Here is a 24,762-nt window from a genome sequence, read left to right on the forward strand (position 1 = left end):
AAACAAGCTTGTTCCCTGTTCCATGTGACAGCCCTTGAGATATTTGAAGATGGCTATCATATTTCCTCTCAGTCTCCTCTTTTCCAGAGGAAAAGCATACCTAGCTCCTTCAACTGTACCTCATAAGGCTTGGTTTCCAGCCATTTGACCAGCTTGGTTGCCTTCCTCTGCACATGTTCCAGCTTGTCAACACCCTTCTTAAATTGTGGTGCCCAAAATTGGACACAGTACACCGGGTGTGTTTTGACCAGTATTCCGGGTGTGGTTCTTATGTTCTGGAACATCCAAGGAGACTCTCAGGGTGGCTCATGATGACTCAAGGGAAGCAGCTGTTCCAAAGGTCTTGTGCTTCCTTGTGTGAATTCCCCACCATTGTACAAAATGAAACTTTTGCATCTCTCCTGGTGGAGTGTCCATCGCCGAGGATGAGGAGATTGTCTCTGGGACAGGCAGGAGCGTGGCAGTGAGCAGTGAACAGCACTTACATGTCATGCTCCTTCCCCACTGTTGTCATGTTCAAAATTGCTTTAAGTGGCACTTAATAATAGAAACGTGAAAAGATTCAAATTCCTAATTAGAAGTAAGAAAGGCCCATCACCTTCCAAGATTTATTTCTCTTCAGCATGATTCTCATGAGTAGAGTATCTCTGTCCTACCTCCTGAGCTTGAGCAGCTGTTCTATTGGCTCTTCCTTGCAATGGCTCTGAAAGCCTGAATGCCATTTGAACAGAAAGAAATGTGAACATTTAGCCTTCTCCAATGGACGACCTGAAATTTCTCCACCAGAGTCAATGGAGTTCAGGAGCAGGAGGTTGTGTTGTTTCAGCCTCACCTGGCACACACTTGACACTGCCTGCATGCACTTCAGATGCTCTAATGCTCAGCTGCAGCCCTTCCCTGTGGCCTTAAGATAACTTGGAGCCTTGGCAGAGAATCATGCCCATAAATTAGTCCTCTGCTCCTGGGAACAGCAAATCAGCCAAAAGATACTGAACTGATAACTGTCAGGTATCTGAAGGTGAAAACACAAGACCTTGACACCTATCTTACTATGTTGTCTTTGGCATGTCTCTTTGAACTCAGTGCCTCAGTTAACTGCCTAACCTAAATGTTGACGGGATTATTCTTTTTGCTCCAAATAAGAGTTTCCTTTAGCAGGTGTGCTACCATATTTTTTCTTTAAAGCACCCTTCTCCAACCTGGGCTCCTCCAGATGTTGTTGGATCACAACTCTCATGAACATTGGCCATGCTGGCCGGGACTGATGGGACCCACTGTCCAAAACATCAGGAAGGCACTAGGTCAGGGAAGGTTACTTTAAAGTAACAAGACATCACTTTATATTACCAAGGTTGGTGGCAGGGGTTTAGAAAATGAATTGACCATGGCAGCTATGTAGTTAGATATACGATCTCTCTTTCTGACTTCGGGAGCTGCTTTTGTGAGTCAAAAGGGTGATTTGCAAGGGGATCGAGCCAATGTTGTCCTGAAGGAAAGGTATGTAACCTACTACTGCTCTTCCTCCCCAGCCCACCCCCCGTGCACTTTTCTGGCAGACATCCTTGAGCATTTGAGACGGATATGAGAGTTTTCAGCCCTCACTGGAAAACAACCCAACTAAACATAACAGATTACATCAGCTCAGGCTTTTCAATTCCTGGATGGCAGCAGCGTGCTAATCCAACCTTCATCCTGGATTTCGCAAAGTAAAACAAGGGAGGCTGGCAAGAAGACAGCTTGAGGAAATTGACGACGGCAGGCCTGGTGAGCAGTAGGCTGTATAAAGGCTCAAAAAACTGCAAGCTGATCTCCCAGCTACTACTTCTGGTCCTTCACTGCTACGTCCCAGCAGCAGCAGAAGACCTCAGAGCTAAATTTCTCAACCTGCTCTTCTGCAGTGGAAACCGTGCACCTAGCACCAAAAGACATGAATCGTTTTTTGGTCTTCACTCTCTTTTTGGTACCCACGAATGCTGGACCTACCTGGAGTGCCAAGTATGCTGTGGACTGCCCCGAGTCCTGCAACAGCAGTGAATGCAAAAGCCTGGTGCACTGTAAGAAGCAGGTGTTGGATGACTGCGGCTGCTGCAGAGTCTGTGCTGCAGCCTTGGGAGAGACGTGCTACCGGACAGTCGCAGGGATGGACGGCGTGAAATGTGGCCCCGGATTGAAGTGCCAGTTTTTTTCCGAAGAGGATGATTTTGGTGACGAGTTCGGTATCTGCAAAGGTAAAGGACAGTCGCTGGATAAAACTGCCAGTCATGACAATTAGGATGATACTACTCTCCATGTGTAGTGGCTGGTGATTTCATCCAGAAATACACAATTAGTACTCTTTATTTTAAAAGCAACAGCAACACCCATCCACATTTGAATTATCCTGGCGTAGCAAAAGCCTCTCTGAGATGGAGACAGACACAAATGGTTATTTATTGCTAAATCAATATTATGTCTAGTGCTTTCATTTCACAGTTTGGTAAGGTAGGTCGTAATTTCTATGTTTTGCAAACGGAGGCTGAGGCAGGGTTGCTTGAGGCTGCCAGCGAAATCTAAGGCTGAGGTAGGTCTTAAACCTAACCGACTCTTATGCTAGCCCTGTACCTTCCAGAAACTACCCAGGTCTTATCCATTTGGAAAAGGACACTTTTATCAGGAACAACATTTAGTGATTGACTGGGAGAGATGCACAGAGGGAAAAACTCTCAGGAGGGTGGTCCTAGGTGAAGATGTCCGACCAGGAGCATAGACGACCAAGAGAACGTAGTGTGCTCCACAACAGGAGTTGTGGTACAAAAGATTTGTGGGGTGAGACCCTACACCCAGCAGTGAAGATACAGGGTGATATTCAACATTAGTCATACTCAGACCCATTGAAATTAATGGGCACAACTAATTTAGGTCTATTAATGCCAATGAGTCTACTCAGAATCACATTGAATTGGATGCAATCTGTTTTCGTGAACCAGAAAAAGCTATCCCAGGTGTGCAGAGCTTCCATAGCACCAAGATGGGTGCTGTGAGCCTTCAGATCCCTGCAGGTGCCTCCCCCCCTCCTCCCCAGCACCTAACAGGTGTTTTGTACTGTCAGAAACACAGCCTTTATTGGCACCAACTTTGTTAGAAGCAATGTACGTACTTTGTCAGATAAAGGTAATACAATTTTTGACTGTTCTGCTTCAGACTGCCCATGGGGTGTGCATGAACTTTTTTTTAAAAAATGCTGAGTGCTGTCTCGTATTAAAATGTTAAACCTTTTTCTCTAATGAACTAGTTTGATACTAGTTTGACATATATGGGCAGAGTCTTTTTTTTCCTTTTCTTTCTCTTTGATTGTTTTTATATTCAATCCTTTTCTCCAAGGAGCTCAAAATAGCATACATGGTTCTGCCCCTCTTCTTTTAATCCCCACAACAGCCCTTTGAGGTAGGTTAGGCTGAGAGGCAGTGACTGGCCCAAGTGAGCTTCATGATGAAATGTGGATCTGAACCCTGGTCTCTCAGGCCCTAGTCCGGCACTCTAACCACTATAACATACAGGGAGCTCATTTAAAAATTGCATTCTCCCACCTGCAGCCTGAAGTTGAATACACTAGTCCAATCTACCACTTTTACTCTGCTTAATATGTAACCTAATATACAGATTGTTAGGTGCCTGGAAATGTACAGAAGCATAGTGTTCTGATCAAGGGAAGTCATGGTACAGCTCTGTTCTGACTTGGTGAGATCACACCTGTGCCATGGTTTATGAAGGATATTGACAAGCTGGAACACGTGCAGAGGAGGGCAACCAAGATGATCAAGGGTCTGGAAACCAAGCCCTATGAGATATGGTTGAAGGAACTTGGTATATTTAGCATGGTAAAGGGGAGATGTGATAGCCATCTTCAAATAACTAAAAGCCTGTCACATGGAGGATGGAGCAAGCTATGACCCAAGCCAATGGCTTCAAGTTATAAGGAAGAAGACACCAACTAAACGTCAGGAAGAACTTTCCAATAGAAAGAGCTGTTCAAAAGTGGAACAGACTCCCATGGTGGATTCTCCTTCTTTTGAGGCTTTTAGGCAGAGATTGGGTTGCCATTGACAGCTGAGATTCTTGAATTAGGGTTTGGATTAGATGACTCTATAGGTCTTTTCCAATTCTACGATTCTATGAAAATGTACATGTCCTTATGGTTTCTGCCTAGGGGGTAATAGCTTTCAGAAGCTGGTTTTTGGATTCCTCAAAGCTGGCTACCAAAAAAGACATTATTATTTCTAGAATTCTGATGGCCTAAGTGATTTGAAACGCAGGTTAGCATGCTTGCACATGAGCCAATATAGACAGTGTAGGAAGGCAGCTCATTCCTAGGATTGCAAGGATTGCATCCTTAAAGTCTAGACATATTCCCTGGGAGTTAATCTCATTTGATGTTCTCAGCACTCTCTTTGCACTAAAAGTGCATCCATTGTGCATTTAAAGCCCATGGCTCTCCCTTAAAGACTTCTGGGAACTGTAGTTTGTTAAGGATGCTGTGAACTGTAGCTCTATGAGGGTGGAACTACCAGTATATTCCCAGGAATGGTTCTTTAGGGAACCATTTGCTTTAAATGTGCATAGGTATGCTTTAAATGTACGCTGCAGACTGTAAGTCAGTGGAAACATGATCACTGATAGTGAACTTATGTTATAACTGGCACTATCAGTACGCCAGACCAGGGGTGCCAACTTGAAAAAAATATTGTGGGGGCCCAGGTAAGCCCCACCCTGCAAAACTGATCACATGACACAGTGCACAAACACCATTTGAATGGGAATGCCCATCAACTTTGCGGGGGCCCAGGCCCCTCAAATATTTTGTTGTGGGGGACCGAAAGCCTCGTGGTCTCTAGGAGTGGTCTCTATGCACCAGAGGCTTGGGAGAATCCAAAGTTTGTAGAACTGCAACAACAACAACAACATTGGACTACTGACTGAGAGGTGGGGGGGGGATGGAGTGGCGTGTCTAGTAATCTGAATAGGATCACTGGGCATGACAACATTATGTTGCAGGTCCCATGCATTTACTTAGGTGCTTAGGCTTGCAGGCTTACGTTTTGATCCAACGGGGAACGAGAACCTTCCTGTAAAATAAGCTTCAAACCGGCTAATCACCTGTTTGAAAGGGGCTGGGAGTCAGAGGAGGTGCTGCAGTCAGTTTCCCACACTCTTTCCCAAGCAGCCTGATTACAGCTTATTAAAGAGCTACGCAAGAGCAGGCCTGGAATGGGTTGTGTGGGATCCTGAAAAGGTTCACATGCAAGAATTCCTCACCCATCTACGAAAGCCTGTCCCCGTAGGTGATGAGTCCTAGCTGGAAGGAGGCACTTGAGTGGTTTCTTAGGCAGGGCTTAAATGACTTTTGAGGTTGCTTCCAGAGTCCAGACAGCCTGTTCACTGTTCATTTCTCCTAATTTGTTTGCAGGGAGATTAGACAATCTTTGGAGATTGATTGAGCATTCATTCTGATATGTTTGCAGGGAGGTTATGGGGCATTGCATCAAGCACATGTTTTCTCATGCACTTCCATGCATTCCTGCCCTCATCACTTTTTTATATAACAAATAGTTTGGGGTTTTTTTGGGGGGGATAGGGGGCAGCTATGTTTCGAAAGACCTCCCAACCAACCTGAATTGCATCACTGAATCTGCCAGTATGTGAATGAATCCCACTCAAAAATAGCAACAGCTTGGAAGCCCCCTGAGTCTCCCGTGCACAATATATTTGGTGGTGCGGTCACTGCAAGTGAAGAGTAATTAGAAGAGATTCATAGGAGTACAATTCTTATGTGTGTTTTAGCCAATGGAGACTTTATGTTTGCATTTCAAATGGATGTAAATGAAAACCCACTTCACGGCCTGCTTTAATTTCAGGAGTGTGGGATTGCTTTCTGCTGCTGCATCAAAGCAGCACCCAACGTCTTGCAATGGGACTGACCTTTTAGTTGTCTTCCTGGCACATTATCAAGCTTTAAATATATAGCGGTTAGTGTCAGACTTTGGCTGGGGTGTGGGGATGTGGCTTCAGATCTCCACTCAGCTACAAAGCTGAGGCCGTCACTATTTGTGGTAAGAAGGAAAGGCCATCTTGTAATATTTGCTTTTTCATTTCCTGTTCCATTCACACCAAAACAGCCTCTGTCAGTAAACCACAGCATCCAGCTTCGCTTGTTTAGTCCACTGCTTAAATGCTTTGGTCCAGCATAGCAAATGGGAGAGGGCAGTGCGGTTTAAATGGTTTACCATCTAAAACTCCCAAAAATCTTCAGTAGATAAAAACACTAAGGCAGATCATATAGAGGACTGTAGGCAATGTTCTGTATTATAATACAGAGAGAGAAAACCATACTGCTACAGGAGTCCTGATCTGGTGGGTGATGAGGGAAAGCCCTAGACAGGGCTGCTGGACAAAGGCATTTTACCGCTTGAGGTACAGCAGCAAAGAGCAACACCCATCCCAAAAAGCCAAAATGCAAGGGACCCAAACCTGGCAAATATTTTGGCAATTTAGGCAGAAAATCCCACAAGCACCTCTCCTTTGACTTGGCAGCAACAATTCAATCACAACAAAGCTCGCTAACCTAATAAATCTAATAAATAATCTAACAATTTGTTATTTAATGACACGGCATAGATAACTATTTAATTCCAACCAGTTTATCTCTAGCTAGCAGCCTTTGTTCCTCCTGATTATATATTTTTAGAAGATTGAAATCTGTGTTTAGCCTTCAGGAAAGGCAAAGGAAACAATTTAACTGAACATATCTTTTGCAAATAATTAAGTAATATTATTAACATGCTTGCAACTGTGGAAAATATATGAAGAGATATAAACACACACATATTGGCATTGTTGCTTTTTTGCTTCTCGTATTGCTTTCATATTGCTTTTCAAATTGTTTTATTATGAAGATCTTTGAATCATTAAGGGTGGGGTGGGGGAGAAGTGAGGTTCAAGGTATATAATCAGAGTCTTCCATAATTAGGAATCCATAGAATCATAGAATTGTAGAACTGGAAAGGCTCCAAAGGGTTATCTAGTCCAACCCCCTGTGATTCATAATAGATTCACTGCTGTTTCTTTTTCTGTCTTGCAGAGTGTCCGTATGGGACCTATGGACTGGAGTGCCGAAGAACCTGCAACTGCCAGTCTGGCATATGCGACAGAGTAACTGGGAAATGTCTGAAATTTTCATTTTTCCAACTGGCTGCATCAAAGCCCCCCAGCAGACTAAAGCTAATTCCACATGCAGGTACGTGTTAATTTCTCAAAGCAGGAATGGGGAAACTGGTCCCTTCAGACGTAGTTGGACTCCACCTCTTGTCTGTTCCAGGCAGCATAGAAAACAGCCAGTAATGATGAGAGTTGTAGCCCAACCATGTCTGGAGGTTCCCATCTAAGCAATAGAACATCCTCCTGTGCAAGTGTGTTGAATGAACAGGAGCTGTTCATGAGCACCATGGCACTATGCAGGGGAGCTTTCTGATAGGAGCATCTGAGCATAGGAAGCTGTCAGATCAATGGCCATCTACGTTGACGGCAATAGTTCTCCAGGGTTTCAGACAGAAGACCCCTGCTGGAGAAACCAGGGGAGGAACCTGGGGGCTTTCTGCATCTGTTGGCCGGCAAGACTCCTTGCTGCCTTTGTCCCAAGAGATTAACATAGTTGTGCTTTGGAGATCCATAACACCCAGTCATCAAATTACACATGCACCTTTCCAGGGCTGCATGAGCAAGTAACTTATTTTGCATGCACAGCCTTGTTGAAGGGCATGGGTAGGCAGCTTAAGGCCCAGGGGCCGGATGCAGCCCAATCACCTTCTCACGGTCTGGGAATCAGTGTGTTTTTACAAGAGTAGAATGTGTCCTTTTATTTAAAATGCATCTCTGGGTTATTTGTGGGGCATAGGAATTCGTTCATATTTTTTTTAATAGTCCGGCCCCCCACAAGTCTGAGGGACAGTGGACCGGCCCCCTGCTGAAAAAGTTTGCTGACCCCTGTTGAAGGGCATAGAATCATAGAGTCATTGAATTGTAGAGTTGGAAGGGACCCCCGAGGCAGATTGGTTAGATCAGTGTGTCCCAAACTTTGGTCTCCAGCTATTTTTGGACTACAACTCCCATAATCCCTGACCACTGGTCTTGCTAGCTAGGGATGATGGGAGTTGTAGTCCAAAAACAGCTGGAGAACCAAGTTTGGGTTAGATCTATGTATGGTAGTGGGAGATATTACACAGAATGATGTCCAGATGCATTGTTAAGCTGAAGACCAGAAGAGGATGGAGGGACAAGGTCTCCATGATTGTAGCCATGATATTCAAATATCTTCTAGATCTGGTGTGCATAACCTGTGGTCCTCCCATATTGCTGAACTACAACTCCCATCATCCATCGCCATTGACCATGCTTGCTGGGGCAGATAGAGTTGTAGTTCAGCAGCATCTGGAGGGCCAATGGTTCCCTGTTCTAGACGAAGACACAAAGGAATGGGGGAAAATTATTTAATAATCTTTCTCTATTTTAAACTTTCAGAGAATGATATGGGATCCGGTGATGGCAATTCTGTAAAAGAGGATTTTGTCAAAGAAAAATCCATTAACTCTCCAATAACGAAATGGCTAAACCCTCGCTGATATTAGCCTATATGGGCAGGACTTTCAAAACTGATGTGCTTTCTTCACATTTATAATGAATGTTCAGCAATCTGCTCCAGCAAAGGAAATAGTAATGTGTAATAAACAAATAACCGAATCCAGTCTGTAACTTCAGGAAAAGAGTATAAGACTGTGTACAGTGTACATGTTTTAAAGAACATAGCTTAGTTGTCGTTAGAATACTAAAGTACATTATGAACTGTTGAATGTAAACTTTTTTGAAAGGACACATGAATCTAGGAGTCATCTCAAAACTGCAAGCTCTACACAAAATATTCATTCATTTAAAACATAGGAATTGTATGGTGACAGAAGTCCACCAAAGTTAGGAAATGTAAATTTTATAGCTGATATCCTGGTAGACTGATGAATGTAATAAAAGGGACTAAAATCAGTATTAATTTTGAATATGAAGACTACAGTGTTACACATACTGACATGGAAGTAAGAGCCATGGAATCCAGTGAGACTTATTTTTGTGTAAGCAGGCCTAGGATCAGGCTGCACTGTCACAATCCAAGACACAGCTAAACTTGCAGGCAGTTGAATCCTGTGTATGTTTACTTGGAGTTACATGCTACTATGTTCAATGGGCCTTACTCTCTGGTAAGTGCGCATTGCTGCCTTTACCCAGTTGAAAATGTATCCATGCCCTTAAGCGCCCTTTGTTCAGTGTTAAATGGTGGCTTAAAACCATATATTTCAGCGATATAAATCCCATCAAATTCAATGGGATTAAGGCCGCTTTTCTGTAGGATTGCACCCTCATAGTTTTGTTAGGTTCCCTTTACACAGGAAAGACCACCAGCTAACTTTCCACAGCTCATAATACACATCTCAAGTGTGACAAACCCAGGCAGATTTACAGCAATTTTAAACAGTGATTCAACTGCTAAGTAGATTATATGAGCTACTGATTATGTAAAAACACTAGAGCAAATATTGTAAATAATGCATCTGTGGAAACAGAATGAAGGAAGCTGGAATTAAAATGAACTTTCTGTAGGAGACGTGGAGTTTTTATAAGAGGAAACTCTTACTGGTCATCAAAGTGTAAAAAATAAGTTAGGGGCAGCCCCTTAGGCCTCTTGATGTATTTATTGGTGCTGAACCAATTTTTCCTTGCTGCAGTAGACCAACATTTAGACTGGCTTCAATTTGTAAGGCTGAGTTGTCAGCCTGAAGACGGGAGTTCACAATGGAAGTGCCAACACAATCAGCAGTACAGAAAAGTGCAAACAATTCCTGTGTAAGTCAATGGATCATTTCGAAGCAAGTCAGATTTGAGGCTCCTCCGGGAAATTTTTTAGTCAAATAAATGTGGTTTGGCAGGCATAACGAGAGAGTTTATTTAAATAGTGCTGTGGATACTTTCATGAATTTAGTTCTTTTATTGTTGCTCTTTGTCAGATATTTGTGACTATGATGGATCTTTGAATGTGCATGTAATAACCTCAATGTTTATAAGTGTATATGTGTATTATTGCCCAATAAATCAGATAGAAACATATTGCTTCCACATTCTGTTCATGATACTTAGGGATGGTGTGAGTTGTAGTCTGACAACATCTGGAAGGTCACACATTAGCCATCCCTGCAATACCTGATGTCACAATATGCTGTGATCCTTTAAACAACAACAACTAGAAGTGTCAGAGATTGAAACTGGGACCTTCTGCATGTAATCTAATTTTGAGTTACATTCCTTTTTCCATTTTTAAGACAGAGCAAAACAAGCTCAGTCGGTAAAGCATGAGACTCGGTCTCAGGGTTACGGGTACAAGCCCCACATTGGGCAAAAGATTCCTGTGTTGCAGTGGGTGTGGTCCCTTAAACGTAAAGGGACCCCTGACCGTTAGGTCCAGTAGTGGCCGACTCTGGGGTTGCGGCGCTCATCTCGCTTTACTGGTCGAGGGAGCCTGCGTACAGCTTCCGGGTCATGTGGCCAGCATGACTAAGCCGCTTCTGGCGAAGCAGAGCAGCGCACGGAAACGCCATTTACCTTCCCGCTGGAGTGGTACCTATTTATCTACTTGCACTTTGACGTGCTTTCGAACTGCTAGGTTGGCAGGAGCAGGGACCGAGCAACGGGAGCTCACCCCGTCGCGGAGATTTGAACTGCTGACTTTCTGATTGACAAGTCCTAGGCTCTGTGGTTTAACCCACAGCGCCGCCCACGTCCCTTACTGTTGGGATACTGCCAGGGAGACAAAAGCCATCATGGTCCCCAAGCCGATGCCGGACGTCCATCGACCACCCGTAGATAACGCAGTATCAGTCAATTAGCGACACAAAGTTTCGGAAATAGCTTTCCATCTTTCCAGAGCTCGTGCACGCTCTATCAGCAGAGTTCGCATAGCAAAAGATGCACTCAGGAGAGCATATTTACAACTTTATTCAGCGTTGGTCAGAACAAAGAGAAAACATGACTGCCTGCTTCAATGTCTCAGGCACACAGAGAGAAAACGAAAGCATAGACAAAACATAAACTTCCTGTGAACAGGAAATACGCAGACTCTGTGACTCACAAAGCCTGCTCCCTTTTAAGGTGGAACGGAAATATCCTAACCCTTACAACTCTACAATTCTATGGTTCTATACACTGGAAAATTGATTTATTTCACTTGAGGTCTCCATTTCCATTGGGGGCCCCTTTCACCTCAAACAGCTTCCTCTTTAGTGTGACAATCCTCTACAGACAATCTGTAGAGGTCATTGGATAAAGGAGTGTTCTTGAAGTCTGGTCAGTGTTATGCAATGGTGGCTGGAGGCATAATCCAAAATGCATTCTATAAAAGGTTCTGACACAATCAGTGACTAAGGATCACATACCCACAACAGAGAGCTGAATGAGGCTGGAATGCATTCTGAATCTTGTCATACTGAATAAAGGATAAAAAGACTCCATAAATTGATCAGTTTGCTGCCTTCCTTTTCTAGTTTACAGTACAGTATTTGCAAGCATGGTTCTACAGTATAGGTGGAAGTCTGTCAATTTCAGTTTATCGTTTTTCCTGTTTTAAGATCAGTTGCCCATATTTTAAGGTTTTTTTAAAAGCTCTCAAAAACAAATCATCAGAATCTTAATGTGAATTTCTCCTGATATAAATATTTTTCTATGCAATTTTGCCCAACATGCACATTTTTGCAAAGCATATTTCCCCCAATATTTATATTTTCCTTAATAGCATTTATTCTTGCATACTATTTCGCTGATATATGCATTTATATGCACACTTTCTCCTAGTATGTAAAGTTTTGCACACATTGCTTAACTGGACAACTGTGTCGTGTTTGCACACTGTTTTGGACAATGCAAATTAAGCAGCTTCATTTTAAAGGGGGACTGAATCAAATTTCTCCCATCTCTAAGCGGACTTGGACAATGGGACTTCCCCTTCTCATGCCTGCAGTCCCACTGCTCTGGAGTGTCCCCCCAGCTCTTCAGAGATTGATCGTCTTCCTTTTTATAACTCAGTGACATACACACTGCTGTTAATAAGTTTAAAAATAAATAAAGCTATTCTAATGACAATTTAAGGTTAGAAAATTGTAGCTAGTGTAGTTCAGGCTGAAACACAAATAGCTCAAAATTCATGGGCAGAGTATGAAAAACTGACTTCCTTATCACTGTCATCAGAGGATCAGCATGAGCAGAACTTTTATAGGGTGCTAAGGAGCATGGATTAATCCATCTCCGGGGTGCCAAAGCATATATTTTGAATGAAAATACCATTATTAACACCTGCACACAGCATCGGATGTCTTTAAATGCTCTGTTTTTGATCACCACAATGTTTTGAAAGTATTTCCTGACACCTGGGAATTTGGTAAATATTTCCTGTTTTTATTGTGTCTAGAGAAAACAGGAATTTTCCAAGTTGAAACTGGTTCATTGACAGGCTCTTAGAAGGCTTACAGTTGGGTATTTATGGATGTGTTTTGCTTGTCAAAACGAAACTATCTGATTTTGGGGTTCCTCTGAATAAATGATCTCTTGGAACAAAATCGCAATTGAATGAAATGATTGTGCTAACTCTATATTAATTTTTATAAGTTTTGACATTATTCAAAATACTGACAAGCAGAGATCTGCAACCATGCAAACATATTTTTAATGTGCAACGCTTTGTCGGTAGCCCCTTAATGATTCACACAGGAAAACCACACGTGCAGACTTTCATACATCCCATTTATCTTTTCATTCTTTATGACTGCCATCCTAAACGCCAGAAATTAGCTCTGTATCAACTTGCATAGGAGTACACTGATAATGCAGAGTACTGAATGAATGAAATCTTTATTGCTAAAAGCTATAAGCCATCACAATTGGTCACAATGTGTAAAATACAAATAATTAATTTTAAACTGAACAGCAGCAACATCAAAGCAAACATACAGAAATGTGAAATATCACACCTGCATAAGTTAAAGCACTCCACATCTCACACACACACCCTTATGATATTTGTCTTGGTGCCTAGCTCTCAACTTATTTGCAGCCAAGGCAAATCTTGCAACCTGTGTGCAGTTATAAATACAGTACGTTATTGCCAGCCAGCAAAATACAGATTTGCTCAAGGGGAGGTCAACTGGAGAGAGAGAGCAAAGGATGTAATCGAGGAATTTTTGTATATAAAGGGCATCGTAGCAAAAAGGGTTGAATGTCTTCCACGTCTCCCGACTCAAAGATGCATAGTCTTTGGTACACAGGAGTGTTATTAAATCTTCCCATTGGAGTAATATTATTTATTCATTAATCCTTCTTATACTCCACTCTTTCTCCTGCTATTGCTCAGGATGGCTAACAACAATTTTAAAACACGATGAAAATATTCTAAAAATTAACCACAAATTAATACAACACAGAACAATCACATACACAGAACAAGAACACTGACATAGGCTGCAATCTTCTGAGCATTTAAGTGAAAGTTACTCTTAGGAAATACAGTGCGTCTTAACTTTTGAGTAGCCACAGATAGAAGATGTTGTGCATTTAACAGTCAGTCACTGTTGTGCTGATGATGCTTGTCTTTTCAGTTCACAGCACCTCTTTCTTCCTCCATTAAGTCACAATACCTAAATTCTGCCTATTTTGTGTTTGTTCTTTGTACACAATTGATTTCTTGTTTTTACACCAATGTACAAATGAAATGTTTATGGTAACACAAAACACACATTATCCTTATACTTGTATCTATCATTCCAAAACATGATGAAAAGCAACCAATGTTCCAAAAGCTTATTTGCTTTGCTCATTAGATGCTCCTTCTGAAATATGTCCTCTTAACCATTACTATTTCAGAACAGATTTTATCAAACATTCTGCTGCAGGTAGAGGGTTACTTTTCTTCCACTTTTTGGCTACGGAGATTTTCCGCTGCTGCACTAGGTTAACTATTACTTCCAAGTCTATTTCTAGCGCAGAAATATGCTATTTTTACTTAGCCTAAAAGCAAATGTTTTGAATCCAGGGATAACAAGTAACCTCTTATTTCATGGATTGTATTACAGATTGCAGTACGTCCACTGTTGGAGGCAGTGTACAGTGGTACCTCTGGTTACGTACTTAATTCATTCCGGCGGTCCGTTTTTAACCTGAAACCGTTCTTAACCTGAGGTACCACTTTAGCTAATGGGGCCTCCTGCTGCTGCTGCACAATTTCTGTTCTCATCATGAAGTATTACTTCCGGGTTAGCAGAGTCTGTAACCCGAAGTGTTTGTAACCCCAAGTGTTTGTAACCTGAGGTGTTTGTAACCCAAGGTACCTGTTAAGTTGTGGGTGAACATATCAGACGACACAGCGATTCTTCAAACAGCTTTTGTTTATTCACAGGCCAGAACAGAACTGAAGGGTTCAGCCAGCCTGCTTATATAGAGCTCCACTACAACGCAACAGTAACCTCTTTCTGTAACTATCCAATCCCTGAATGTCACTTTCAATCCCTTATTTGCATATGTGGACCTGAGTGAAAACTATCTACAGTATCCCCTGCTGGCCCAGGGTGAGAACTTCAGTACATAACAGTACCACTGTACTTCTGAATGCCAGTTTCTTGAAATCACAAGTGGGGAGAGTTCTGTCCTTGTGCTGGTCCCGGGGGTAAGGTACCGTGAGTGTAGCAGAGTCCACACGAAGCGGGGCGAGGTCCGATGCAGAGAGACGGGCGGGGAACAGGAACGCTGGAACAGAAGGCTGAGCAGGTAACAGGAACACCGGATGGTCGGGAACAGGAGGCCGAGCAGGGAACAGGAGTACTGGATAGTCAGGAACAGGAAGCCGAGCAGGGAACAGGAGTACCGGTTAGTCAGGAACAGGAGGCCGAGCAGGGATCAGGATCACAGGAAGGTCCGAAGCCAACAACGACGTTGCTCCCGCAACCTGGGGCCGGGATGAGTGGGCTTTTATCCTCTTCTAAGGTCAGGGGCGGTCCCGACCCCCAGGAGCCCCGCCTCCTCTGGCCTTAAGGCGAGCACTCCTCCTGGGGGCAACTAGTTCCCTTTGCCTCTCTGCCCTAAGCCTCTGCAGATCAGGAGAGGCCGAAGGGTTACTGGGCCCTGGAGGAGGCTCACCTGTGGCCACTGAGTCTTCCAGCACCTCTGGGGCCAGGAGGACTTCACCTGGGGCCAGCTCCTGCTGCACTGCCACAGGTGCAGGCTCTTCAGCCTCTAGGCCTTGCCCCAGTTCAGCCGGCCCTGGAGGCAGGGACTCCTGTGCAGGCTGGGATTCCTCTGTTTCATCCTCCGAATCGGAATCCCAGGCCATCACACCAATATTCAGTCTCTTCTCTCTATTCATCACAGTCCTGCTTTCAGTCTTCCCACAGGAATTTGGTTGGCCACTATGAGAACAGGATGCTATTAGCCCATGTGGCTTTTCTTATGTTCTCAGAGCTGATGAGACCAATACAGTGAGTCCAATGATCAAGAAGGCAGTTTCTGCATGTGCTGTAGAGGGAAGTGAGGGGCAGATGGGGCTCATCAACTGGTAGCCCACCTAGGAGAAGGAAAACTCTGATCCTAAACTTCCACTGCTTTGTAGGATAGTTTTGGGAGAAGAATAGTCCAAGGAGAAAACCCTACACAAATTGGGAGTGGAGCCCCTAAGACAGTGTTTCCCAACCACTGTTCCGCGGCACACTAGTGTGCCGCAAGATGTTGCCTGGTGTGCCGCGGGAAAAATTAAAAAATTCGAAAGATTTTTTTTTAAAAAAAGGTCAAATTTTCGATTGGGGCGCCGTCACTAGATGACCCCTGGGGTTCCCTCCCTCCCTCCCTCCCGCTCTGCGCCTCCCTCCTCCTCCTCCTCCGGGGAGGCCCTTCCTGGCTCTCGGCCAAGGCTTGGCGGCTGCCACTCACCCACTCGCTCGCCCACCCGTCCCTCCATCCCTGCACCCGGCCTCTCCCCCTCCGTCCCCGGCGCGGGGGCTGCCGGGATCCGTAGTCCCCTCACCCTTGGGCTCCGCGCCCGCACGGGGTGCGCGAACTACGTTTCCCAGCGTGGCCTGGCGGGCCGGGCGTTTTGTTTGAAGCGCTCTTCTCCCGGCCATGGAATGAGCGCAGCGGCGGCGGCTGGGCGGGCAGGGGCTCTTCCGCGCAGACCCCGCGCAGCCTGCCTGCGCCTCCGTGGAGATCGGGTGGCAGGATGGAGCCCGGGGATCCCCGCGGAGGCGGAGCGGCGGAGGCGGAGGCTGCCCCCCAGGTAGGGCTGCGTCGGGGGGTTTTATTTTTGCAATGCTGCATCCGCGCCGGAGGGGACGCATCGGACCGCGGGGAGACCGCTTGGCGGGCGTGCAAGGCAATGCATGCGTGCAGGCGTTGCATGGAGTGCAGTGCAATGCAATGGCAACGCGGCGCCCTGCATGCATGCATGCAACTTCCACCGGCGCTCTGGACTTGGCAGGTGAGGGTGGTCCCCAGTGGGCGGCAGAGAGAGCCGGGAGGGCAAAGGGGAGCCGGGGGGGAGCAGCGCTGCTCCCCGAGCCGAGCCCGGGGGGAAACTTCGGCGTCGTTGTGCCGGGTGTTGGAAGCGGAGGCTGGCGGGGGCCCTTCACCTGCAAAACCTGGTCGCCTCTCATATATTTCGTGCATTGCATTCATCGCCCGCTTTCTCCTCCAAGGAGCTCCCGGGGGCGCGCGTGGTTCTCCCCGTGTTATCCTCGCAACAACAGCCCTGCGAGGTGGGTCAGGCGAGTGGCCCAAGGGAGCACCCAGGGATTGTCCTGGCCAGGTGGGGTGATTTGAACCCTGCTCTCTGCCCGGTCTTCGTCCTCATTTAGCCCCCACATGTGCATGACTGTGCATGACTGAGGTTTTCCCCCCTTGTCTTGGCTATGGTGTGAGTCTGTCCTGTTAATTAATGGGGTTCTGCCTTCGGAGAAGATGAGCCAGCCCTCAAGGAGGTGATTATGTAATTTCCTAGCAATTCATGTCCCTCCCGGCGTGATGCTGCGCGCTGACGTCACGGGGCTGTAATGGTGCTGTGCCTCGAGATTTTTTTCATGAAACAAGTGTGCCTTTGCCCAAAAAAGGTTGGGAAACACTGCCCTAAGACAGTTGAATGGTGCCTTGTTCGCCTCCTTCCGGAAACTCCTGCAGTCCAGCTGGTGCCAAACATGGTCAATAGCACCAGGACAGCAAACTGAGCAGCCACACAGCTCACCTGTTCAAAGTCTTCCCCTCCCACTATGCTGACATGGATTGCATTTTCACTTAAATTGTAGTCATTATATCTGCTTGGCAGGGGGTTGGACCTGCTTGGCAGGGGGTTGGACCTGCTTGGCAGGGGGTTGGACCTGCTTGGCAGGGGGTTGGACTCGATGGCCCTTGTGGTCTCTTCCAACTCTATGATTCTATGATTCTATGATTCTAATTCTTCATCTATAAATAGACATTAGCATCTGCAACTTTTATGCAAATGTCTTCCCCCCCCTTTTTTTTAACAATGCATAAGTGACCCTTTCTATTGAAGGTAACACTACCACAGTAAGAGGATTGGGAAAAATAAACTTTAATTTCCTCTCTTATTTCCAAAACGATGTAAGTTCTGTGCTCTTCAAGCTCATAGGAAATGCAGCTTTTAAAATGGACACATGGACTGAAACTCGTATCAAAGGATTCTGCCCTTTTGCATGCAAAAGGCTTATTTTGGAAGAGCAAAGCAAACAAACAAACAAACAAACTGAAAAGCTATTGAAATCCAGAAACAATATTAGCATGTTCCTGAAGACTGAAGTACAATGGAAAAAGAGGAATGCAAGAGGGTCCCTACAGCTATAACACATTTTCCTCCTTGTTATTTTTAGTTTTCTATTCCTGATTTTTTATTTTGGATTTCACTTGGCTTCCCCTCCTGCATCCCCTCACTCATTTATAGCTCTTCCTTATAGAGTGCATTTCATACATTCTTTCCTTTCCTCTAAAGGAAACACAGGGACTCTTTGCCAGCTTAAGGAGGACATGTTTGTCTTGGCAAAGTGAGATTCTTGCTTTATTCTATTTAGGAAAACTGTTTATGCTTTTCAGCTTTCTAATATTCTGAGTTTCATAGAGATAAGGAGGCCTAGAGAACATTGATAAGCCAGGCTTGAAATTCTACATTGTTCTGATATTATCCTTTTGGCGGGGGGGGGGGGGGGACAGATGAATTTTGGGTGCTGGATGCCGCTTAGGGTTGTCATGTGTCCTACGTCATACTGTGCAACTGTCCCATTGTAAGTGGGACATCCCAGATTTACAAAAGCCACTCCGGCTTCTCATTCCATTCCCAAATGTCCTTTTTTGGCTCCCACGCACTGCCCACTCCTCTTCCTCCTTCCGGAAGCGGTGCCAGCATCCGGAAGTGTGGTGCTGACTTCTGGAAGTACATTGGCTGGAAAGCTGAGCCACTGTGGCCCTCAAGGTGGCAGCAACGGGGGAGAGGGCAGGCGGGCGAAGGTGCATAAGGGCTTGTCAATGGGAGGAGACGGGGGGGAGCAGGGCCTGAGTGAGAGGGGGCATCCATCAAGGTTGTGTCCCGATTTCCCTCATTGGGATGTTGGAGGGTGTGCTCCTTTATAGAGAACAACCCTCTATTTAGAAGTAATCGTTTTTCTGGAGGGCTGTCCAGTTTAAAGAAAATGAACCACCAGAACAGAGAGCCTTCTGCAAGTTACCCATCCACAGCTGGGTACCTGCAGACTGGGCAGGCACAAAAACCACCAGGTCACAGTTGCCCCCACTTTGCTGAGTTGTGCTGTGTTTCTATTCAAACTGCAGTGACTTGCAACTAAATTTGCAACTCTACATATCAACTACCATGTGCAAATTTTATGCAAATCTCTGTCCTCTTTTTTCCTACAGTTTAAGTGGTTGGCCTATCTATTCCTGATTTCCACCATGCAACAAAAACCCAACAAAATTTTCCACCCTATCTATTCCTAACTCCACCCTCCAACAAAACATTTGGCATTTCCAAGTGGAGATAGTGTTTCACAGCGCTACTGTCAAAATTATACTGAAAAGAAACTCCTATTCTATACAGGAATCTGCCTCATTCTACTTCGCTTCTTAGGCTGGCCTATGTATTCCGCTTAGCTCACACCTGTTGCAATCCTTTGGCCGTTTTGCAGAGAGAACATTTTCTTCTTCATCACTGTTAAGACTATCAATGGCAATTAGCCACTGCTGGAGGTGGTTTGCCACTAAATGCCAGTTGTGAGTCAAGGACCCCCCACCCTCATAGGATTATAATAAGACACACAGACACATTATTTTAGGTTAATGGGCAAAATTAGGCCACAACTTTATTGGTTACAGCATGTGAGTAGTATTGGCTTAGGCATTGGATGAAACAGCAATACAAGACTCCACCCCACACAGCCGGGAGTCATATCAGGGTTAACAACCAATGGGAGGAGCTTGTTGATGCAAATACAACTGGAAGCTCCCCCATGACGTCACCGGGGGTCGTGCCATGGCCCTAGCCACTAGCAGGGCATCGGACAGGATCCACAACCACCGGATTCCTTTAATGGAATACCCAAAAGAGGAGGGGTAGATGATGGTGCATACCCAGTCCTCCAACACAGCACACATATTCCAATGCCTAACCGCCAATACCAGAAAATTGTGGCGAATTGTTACGAGGTAGGCGAAAAAACTAAGAGGCTGGTGCCAAATGGATAAAAAGTCCTACCAGGCCCCTTGGGCAACCAGGGCAACCAACTGAAGTCCATAGCAAGGTCAATACGCAAAAAGAAGCTGACCTAAGAGGGAGGGAGGGTGGGAGATCCGAAGAAAGCAGGAACAGACTGAGGAGAAGAGCACTGCCGCGGTTGTTTAGACGCATTTAGCCCCACCCACCAGCCAGCCCTATTGGTCGGCTGGGAGGCTTGGCCGCGGCAGCAGAAGCAATCAGGAACAGGGAGGCTGTTCCCGCTCACAACCCCTCCCCTCTTGGAGGAGAAGAGGCCCTGTAGAGAATTGCAGGAGGGGAGAGGGCTATTAAGCTCAGATCCTGCTTGGCAGATGTGAGAGCAAGTTGCTGGACTGGATTGGCTTGATCCAGCCGGGCTCTTCTTATGTTCCTTGCAAGACACTTCCTGTTCCTGTCTTCTTCTTTGGTGATCACTCATAGCCGAGTAAGATTGTCTTCCATAAACATGGTTTTAACAGTGAGTCCGTAAGTGACTATGGAGGACAATTCAAGATCCACACATCCTTCCACGGTGGGGACATAGGTTTCTGGGTGTGAGTTGATCATGGTGAGGGTTTGCCAAGCATGCCTTCCTCTTAGCGTGTTTCTCCTTTTCGTCCTGAGTTTGAGTGTATTCAAAACCCATGCAGAGGGACTCTAGCTCCTTAATGTGTTCTGGAAGTAGGTTACTCTCTGGTCACTATTTATTTATTCACACCCTCCAACATTCTCCCCCCATGAAAGTAGGGACGTCCTATTCCACCACCACCACCACCATTTTATTATTTATACCCCAACCATCTGACTGGGTTGCCCCAGCCACTCTGGGCGGCTTCTGACATACATGAAAACATAATAAAACATTAAACATCTTAAAACTTCTCTCTACAGAGCTGCCTTCAGATGTCTTCTAAATGGTATAGTTACTTATCTCCTTGGCTTGGGAGGTCGCATAACTCCATACCCTCCAACATTTCTCCGACGAAAATAGGAACATCCTAAGGAAAAGCGGGACATTCCGGGATCAAATCAGAAACCAGGACGGCTTCTGTAAATCCAGGACTGTCCCTGCAAAATAGGGACACTTGGAGGGTCTGTTTATTAACTTTCCCCCCTCAGTTTACCACTAAAGTGCTGATAGTGCTCAAACACACTGTTTCATCATTACATCAACCCTGTTAGGTTCAGAGAGTGAGTGGCCCAATGATCACTTAGTGAATTTCTTTGCTGTATAGGACTCAAACCCAGTTCTCCCCACTGCTAGTCTGGAACTCCTACTATACTAACTACAGTGGTACCTCGGGTTACATACGCTTCAGGTTACAGACTCCGCTAACCCAGAAATAGTACCTCGGGTTAAGAACTTTGCTTCAGGATGAGAACAGAAATTGTGTTCCAGTGGTGTGGCGACAGCAGGAGGCCCCATTAGCTAAAGTGGTGCTTCAGGTTAAGAACAGTTTCAGGTTAAGAACGGACCTCCGGAACAAATTAAGTACTTAACCTGAGGTACCACTGTATACTATACTGCATAATGAGCACAAATAATCATAAATGCACAGTAAAAGGATATCTTTTGACTGATGACTTGAACCCCTGTTGTGACTAAAATACATGATTTGTCAACAGTGTTATGCTGGGTGAAGTCTATTCTGTTCCCCACCCCCCTTCGAAGTGTGCTCTCCTCAGGAAAAGCGCAACTTCATCCACAATTGGTGTAAACAATGTGACCTTCAGATAGAATGGAGCCAAAGGTCCTATGAATAGCCTTCCTTGTGAGGAAGACGGCAGAAGTACTGTTCGTTAAGACATGAAAATGACCTGAGGCTGCAAGCTTGATAAACATTTCAGCTGTTAAAAGAGTTGCTTACTTTTTTCACTTGATACATTCGGGAAGCGTCACAGAATAAAATAAAGCAGAATGAATCTACTGCTAGGGCAAATATTATTGTGCCAAGCGCCTGTTGCAGAATACACCTGCAATAAGACACCATTCTGGCGTATTCATATGCACAACCTTATTCTGGAGCACTCTCAGCTAGGAACATAAAAGTTGCCATATATGAAGTCATACCACTTGTCCATCTTACTAGTTCTGTCAGCACTGACTGGCAGCAGACCTCCAGGATTTTAGACGGGGGTCTCTGCCAGTCCTACTTGCATGCAAAGCAGATACTCTATGCCTGAGCTCCAGGCTATGGGATTTTGAGCACTGCAATCAAAACAATAATAAAAACATGCACATTTATTTTTAAACCCTGACATAATATAGTGCGGAATTCAGTGGCCAGAATTAAAACTATTTTGTTAAGACACCCAACTATGGGCTCCATTCCTGTGATTAATGGAATGTGCTAGTTTATTTTTCCCTTGAGAATCCAAAAGGCTTAAAAAAGGATCAGAACTGAACAAAAGCATATCAATAACAGGAAGCTGTTGGTGAGAAATACCCCGATCTTCCTGTAAATTCACGTCACCACGCTCCTCAGGGACAAAGGTGCATTAACAGCATGGTAAATAATTATGATTTAATATGGGCTTTGCAATGTTGTTTACTGCACAACAACAAAAAAGAATTGTTTCTCAGGGTGCAAAGAAAAGGCAAATAATAGAAACCCATATCAATCTAATCAGGAAACGATGATGTTATGTCTGGGTCAGCTGCTGAAAACAGATTGTAACCCATCAGGGCATCAACTAGATAGCTATACATGGATCCAAGTAAAAATATCAGTGGTAGAAAGTCTTAATGTTAAAAGGGAAGTAAGTTGGTGGTCAGGGGGTGGGGTGGGGTGGGGGGGAGGTTGAGGGTCCACTTCCTTTTGAGTGCCGAGATTGCACACAAGCACAAATAGTACGGACAAGATTGCAGCACTCCCACGAAAGGCATTTACCATATAGGTTTGGCATTTGGAGGACTAGTTTTTCAATAACCATCTTGAACTTTTGCCCAGTGCAGTGGAGGAATGTTGTGGTTTGATTGCTGGAGAAACGGTGGGAGGCAAAGAGTAAATGGTTATGCAGCTTCTGGGTCAAGGGGTCTGGACTGAGCGGGAGGTTCTGCATAAATGCAAAGCTTTGAGGATACGTCTTCGCCACAGTTCCTTGTCAGTATTCCTGTTCAGGGTCCCAGACAGCTCTTTTTACTCTCCTGATATTTCTTCTTCAATTGTCAAACTACATTTTGTGGGCTACTGAACATATTCGGTCCTCAATGCATTTTTTTTGGGGGGGGGAAGAAACTTTATTGTTTTCAAGCGTCTTTTTGTACAAAACCTCAGAGTTAAATGAGCAACAGACACCACCCTCTTCTTTCTGTGGCCCCATTTGGCTACAGTCTTCTTCCAGAGTTTGCCATTGGAAGGAAAGATGGTTTGATTGGCAACTGGGAACACTGGACCGGTGAGAACCTAGCCTCAAATCCTTCCCCAGGGGGTGATTTTAGGGACAAACAAGAAGTGGCAGATTGGCTGGCTTAAACTCAAATCTTTCCCACATGTTTACAACTGCGGTGCATGTGTGTCTAGTTTTTACAGTGAAAAGGGCAAATGGGTGAGGATGTTAAACTCTCCCCTTTCTGCAGCACACTACATAGGATTGTGTGCATATTTTAGCTTGTTTTTGCTGTTTAATTTACAGATGCAGGGCATGTAAAAACAATAAATGGAAAAATAGCACAGAACTGGAAAGGACTTGAGCATCTCCACATCACACGATGGCTACTGAATGTATAGACAACTGCCTTATCTGAAAAACTAACAAAAAACATGCTTGCTCTGAACAGTGCAAGTGATGTGGATGATTTTGTTGAAATATGGTACCCTTTTGTAAGCTTTTCAAATTAACATTCCCGCCAAGTAAAGGTAAAGAGACCCCTGACCATTAGGTCCAGTCATGGCCGACTCTGGGGTTGCGGCGCTCATCTCGCTTTATTGGCTGAGGGAGCCGGCGTACAGCTTCCAAGTCATGTGGCCAGCATGACTAAGCCGCTTCTGGCGAACCAGAGCAGCGCACGGAAATGCCGTTTACCTTCCCGTCGAAGTGGTACCTATTTATCTACTTGCACTTTGATGTGCTTTTGAACTGCTAGGTTGGCAGGAGCTGGGACAGAGCAACGGGAGCTCACCCCGTCGCGGGGATTCAAACCGCCGACTTTCTAATCGGCAAGTCCTAGGCTCTGTGGTTTAACCCACAGCGCCACCCACGTCCCACCAAACTCGCAAACAAACTTATGGCAAAATCTGATAAACCAATCTTCTGCTCCTGGGTTGGTGGGGAAGTGTGGGAAAATCTATTTTTTGTTTATATGTTGTTGAAAAATCAATAGCAATTTCTTTTAGAAAAGAAAGCAAGCTGCATTTTACCAGCTAAACAAAAATACACTGCTGAGATCTGCTAAGATGTAATGCGTGTGGTCCACTTTGTAGCGCATACACGAGTTTCTCTCATTTCTTCAGCAGTGAGTGATGAAACCTTAATACATGGTTAAATTGTTGAATTACTTAAATTTAATAATTAAATGCACTTTCAGACATTGTGCTGTGTCACTTTGTTCTCACAAACTCTGCATACCAAAAAGAAGAAAGAAAAGCATTAAAAAAAATCTGTGGGGTCTTGCATCATTACTTTATCCAGCTTCTTTCCCAAAATATTTTGGAGATAATCACGCAAGCAGTTATGTAAAGGCCACTTAGAACAATGCAGTCTTTGTGAAGAAGTCTGGGAAAAAAATAACTTGTGCAGAAAATAATCCTAGCCTGGTCTGTCAGATTGTAAAGCTTAAGTCTGTTCAGGTCAGCATCAGTTTTAGGATGAGAGGTTTTTATCCACAGGTTTTGAAGGAAAAAAATCCACAATGAATTTCCCACCCAGTGTCACTACTGCAGAAATGAGTTAACATTCTATGAAAGAAT

At 44.8% G+C, this 24,762-nt stretch overlaps 1 protein-coding gene across 1 annotated transcript; it reads left to right on the top strand.

Annotated features, from left to right (window-relative positions):
• Positions 1-1,695: 1,695 nt before the first annotated feature.
• On the top strand, positions 1,696-10,180 carry ESM1 (endothelial cell specific molecule 1). The gene is made up of 3 exons (XM_081213266.1): positions 1,696-2,228; positions 7,115-7,270; positions 8,551-10,180. The coding sequence occupies exons 1-3, from the start codon at positions 1,928-1,930 to the stop codon at positions 8,649-8,651; spliced, it is 558 nt and encodes a 185-aa protein (XP_081069392.1). The 5' UTR covers positions 1,696-1,927; the 3' UTR covers positions 8,652-10,180.
• Positions 10,181-24,762: the final 14,582 nt, after the last annotated feature.

The sequence above is a fragment of the Podarcis bocagei genome (genome assembly GCF_964188305.1).
Source record: "Podarcis bocagei genome assembly, chromosome: 11".
Taxonomy (NCBI): Eukaryota; Metazoa; Chordata; class Lepidosauria; order Squamata; family Lacertidae; genus Podarcis; species Podarcis bocagei.

What these genes read in the sequence shown, in the direction of transcription:
- ESM1 (XM_081213266.1), top strand. Translation starts at nt 1,928, where the DNA reads ATGAATCGTTTTTTGGTCTTCACTCTCTTTTTGGTACCCACGAATGCT. An exon ending in CGAGTTCGGTATCTGCAAAG is followed by an intron (nt 2,229 to 7,114) that starts GTAAAGGACAGT and finishes TCTGTCTTGCAG; the next exon opens with AGTGTCCGTATGGGACCTAT. An exon ending in AAAGCTAATTCCACATGCAG is followed by an intron (nt 7,271 to 8,550) that starts GTACGTGTTAAT and finishes TTAAACTTTCAG; the next exon opens with AGAATGATATGGGATCCGGT.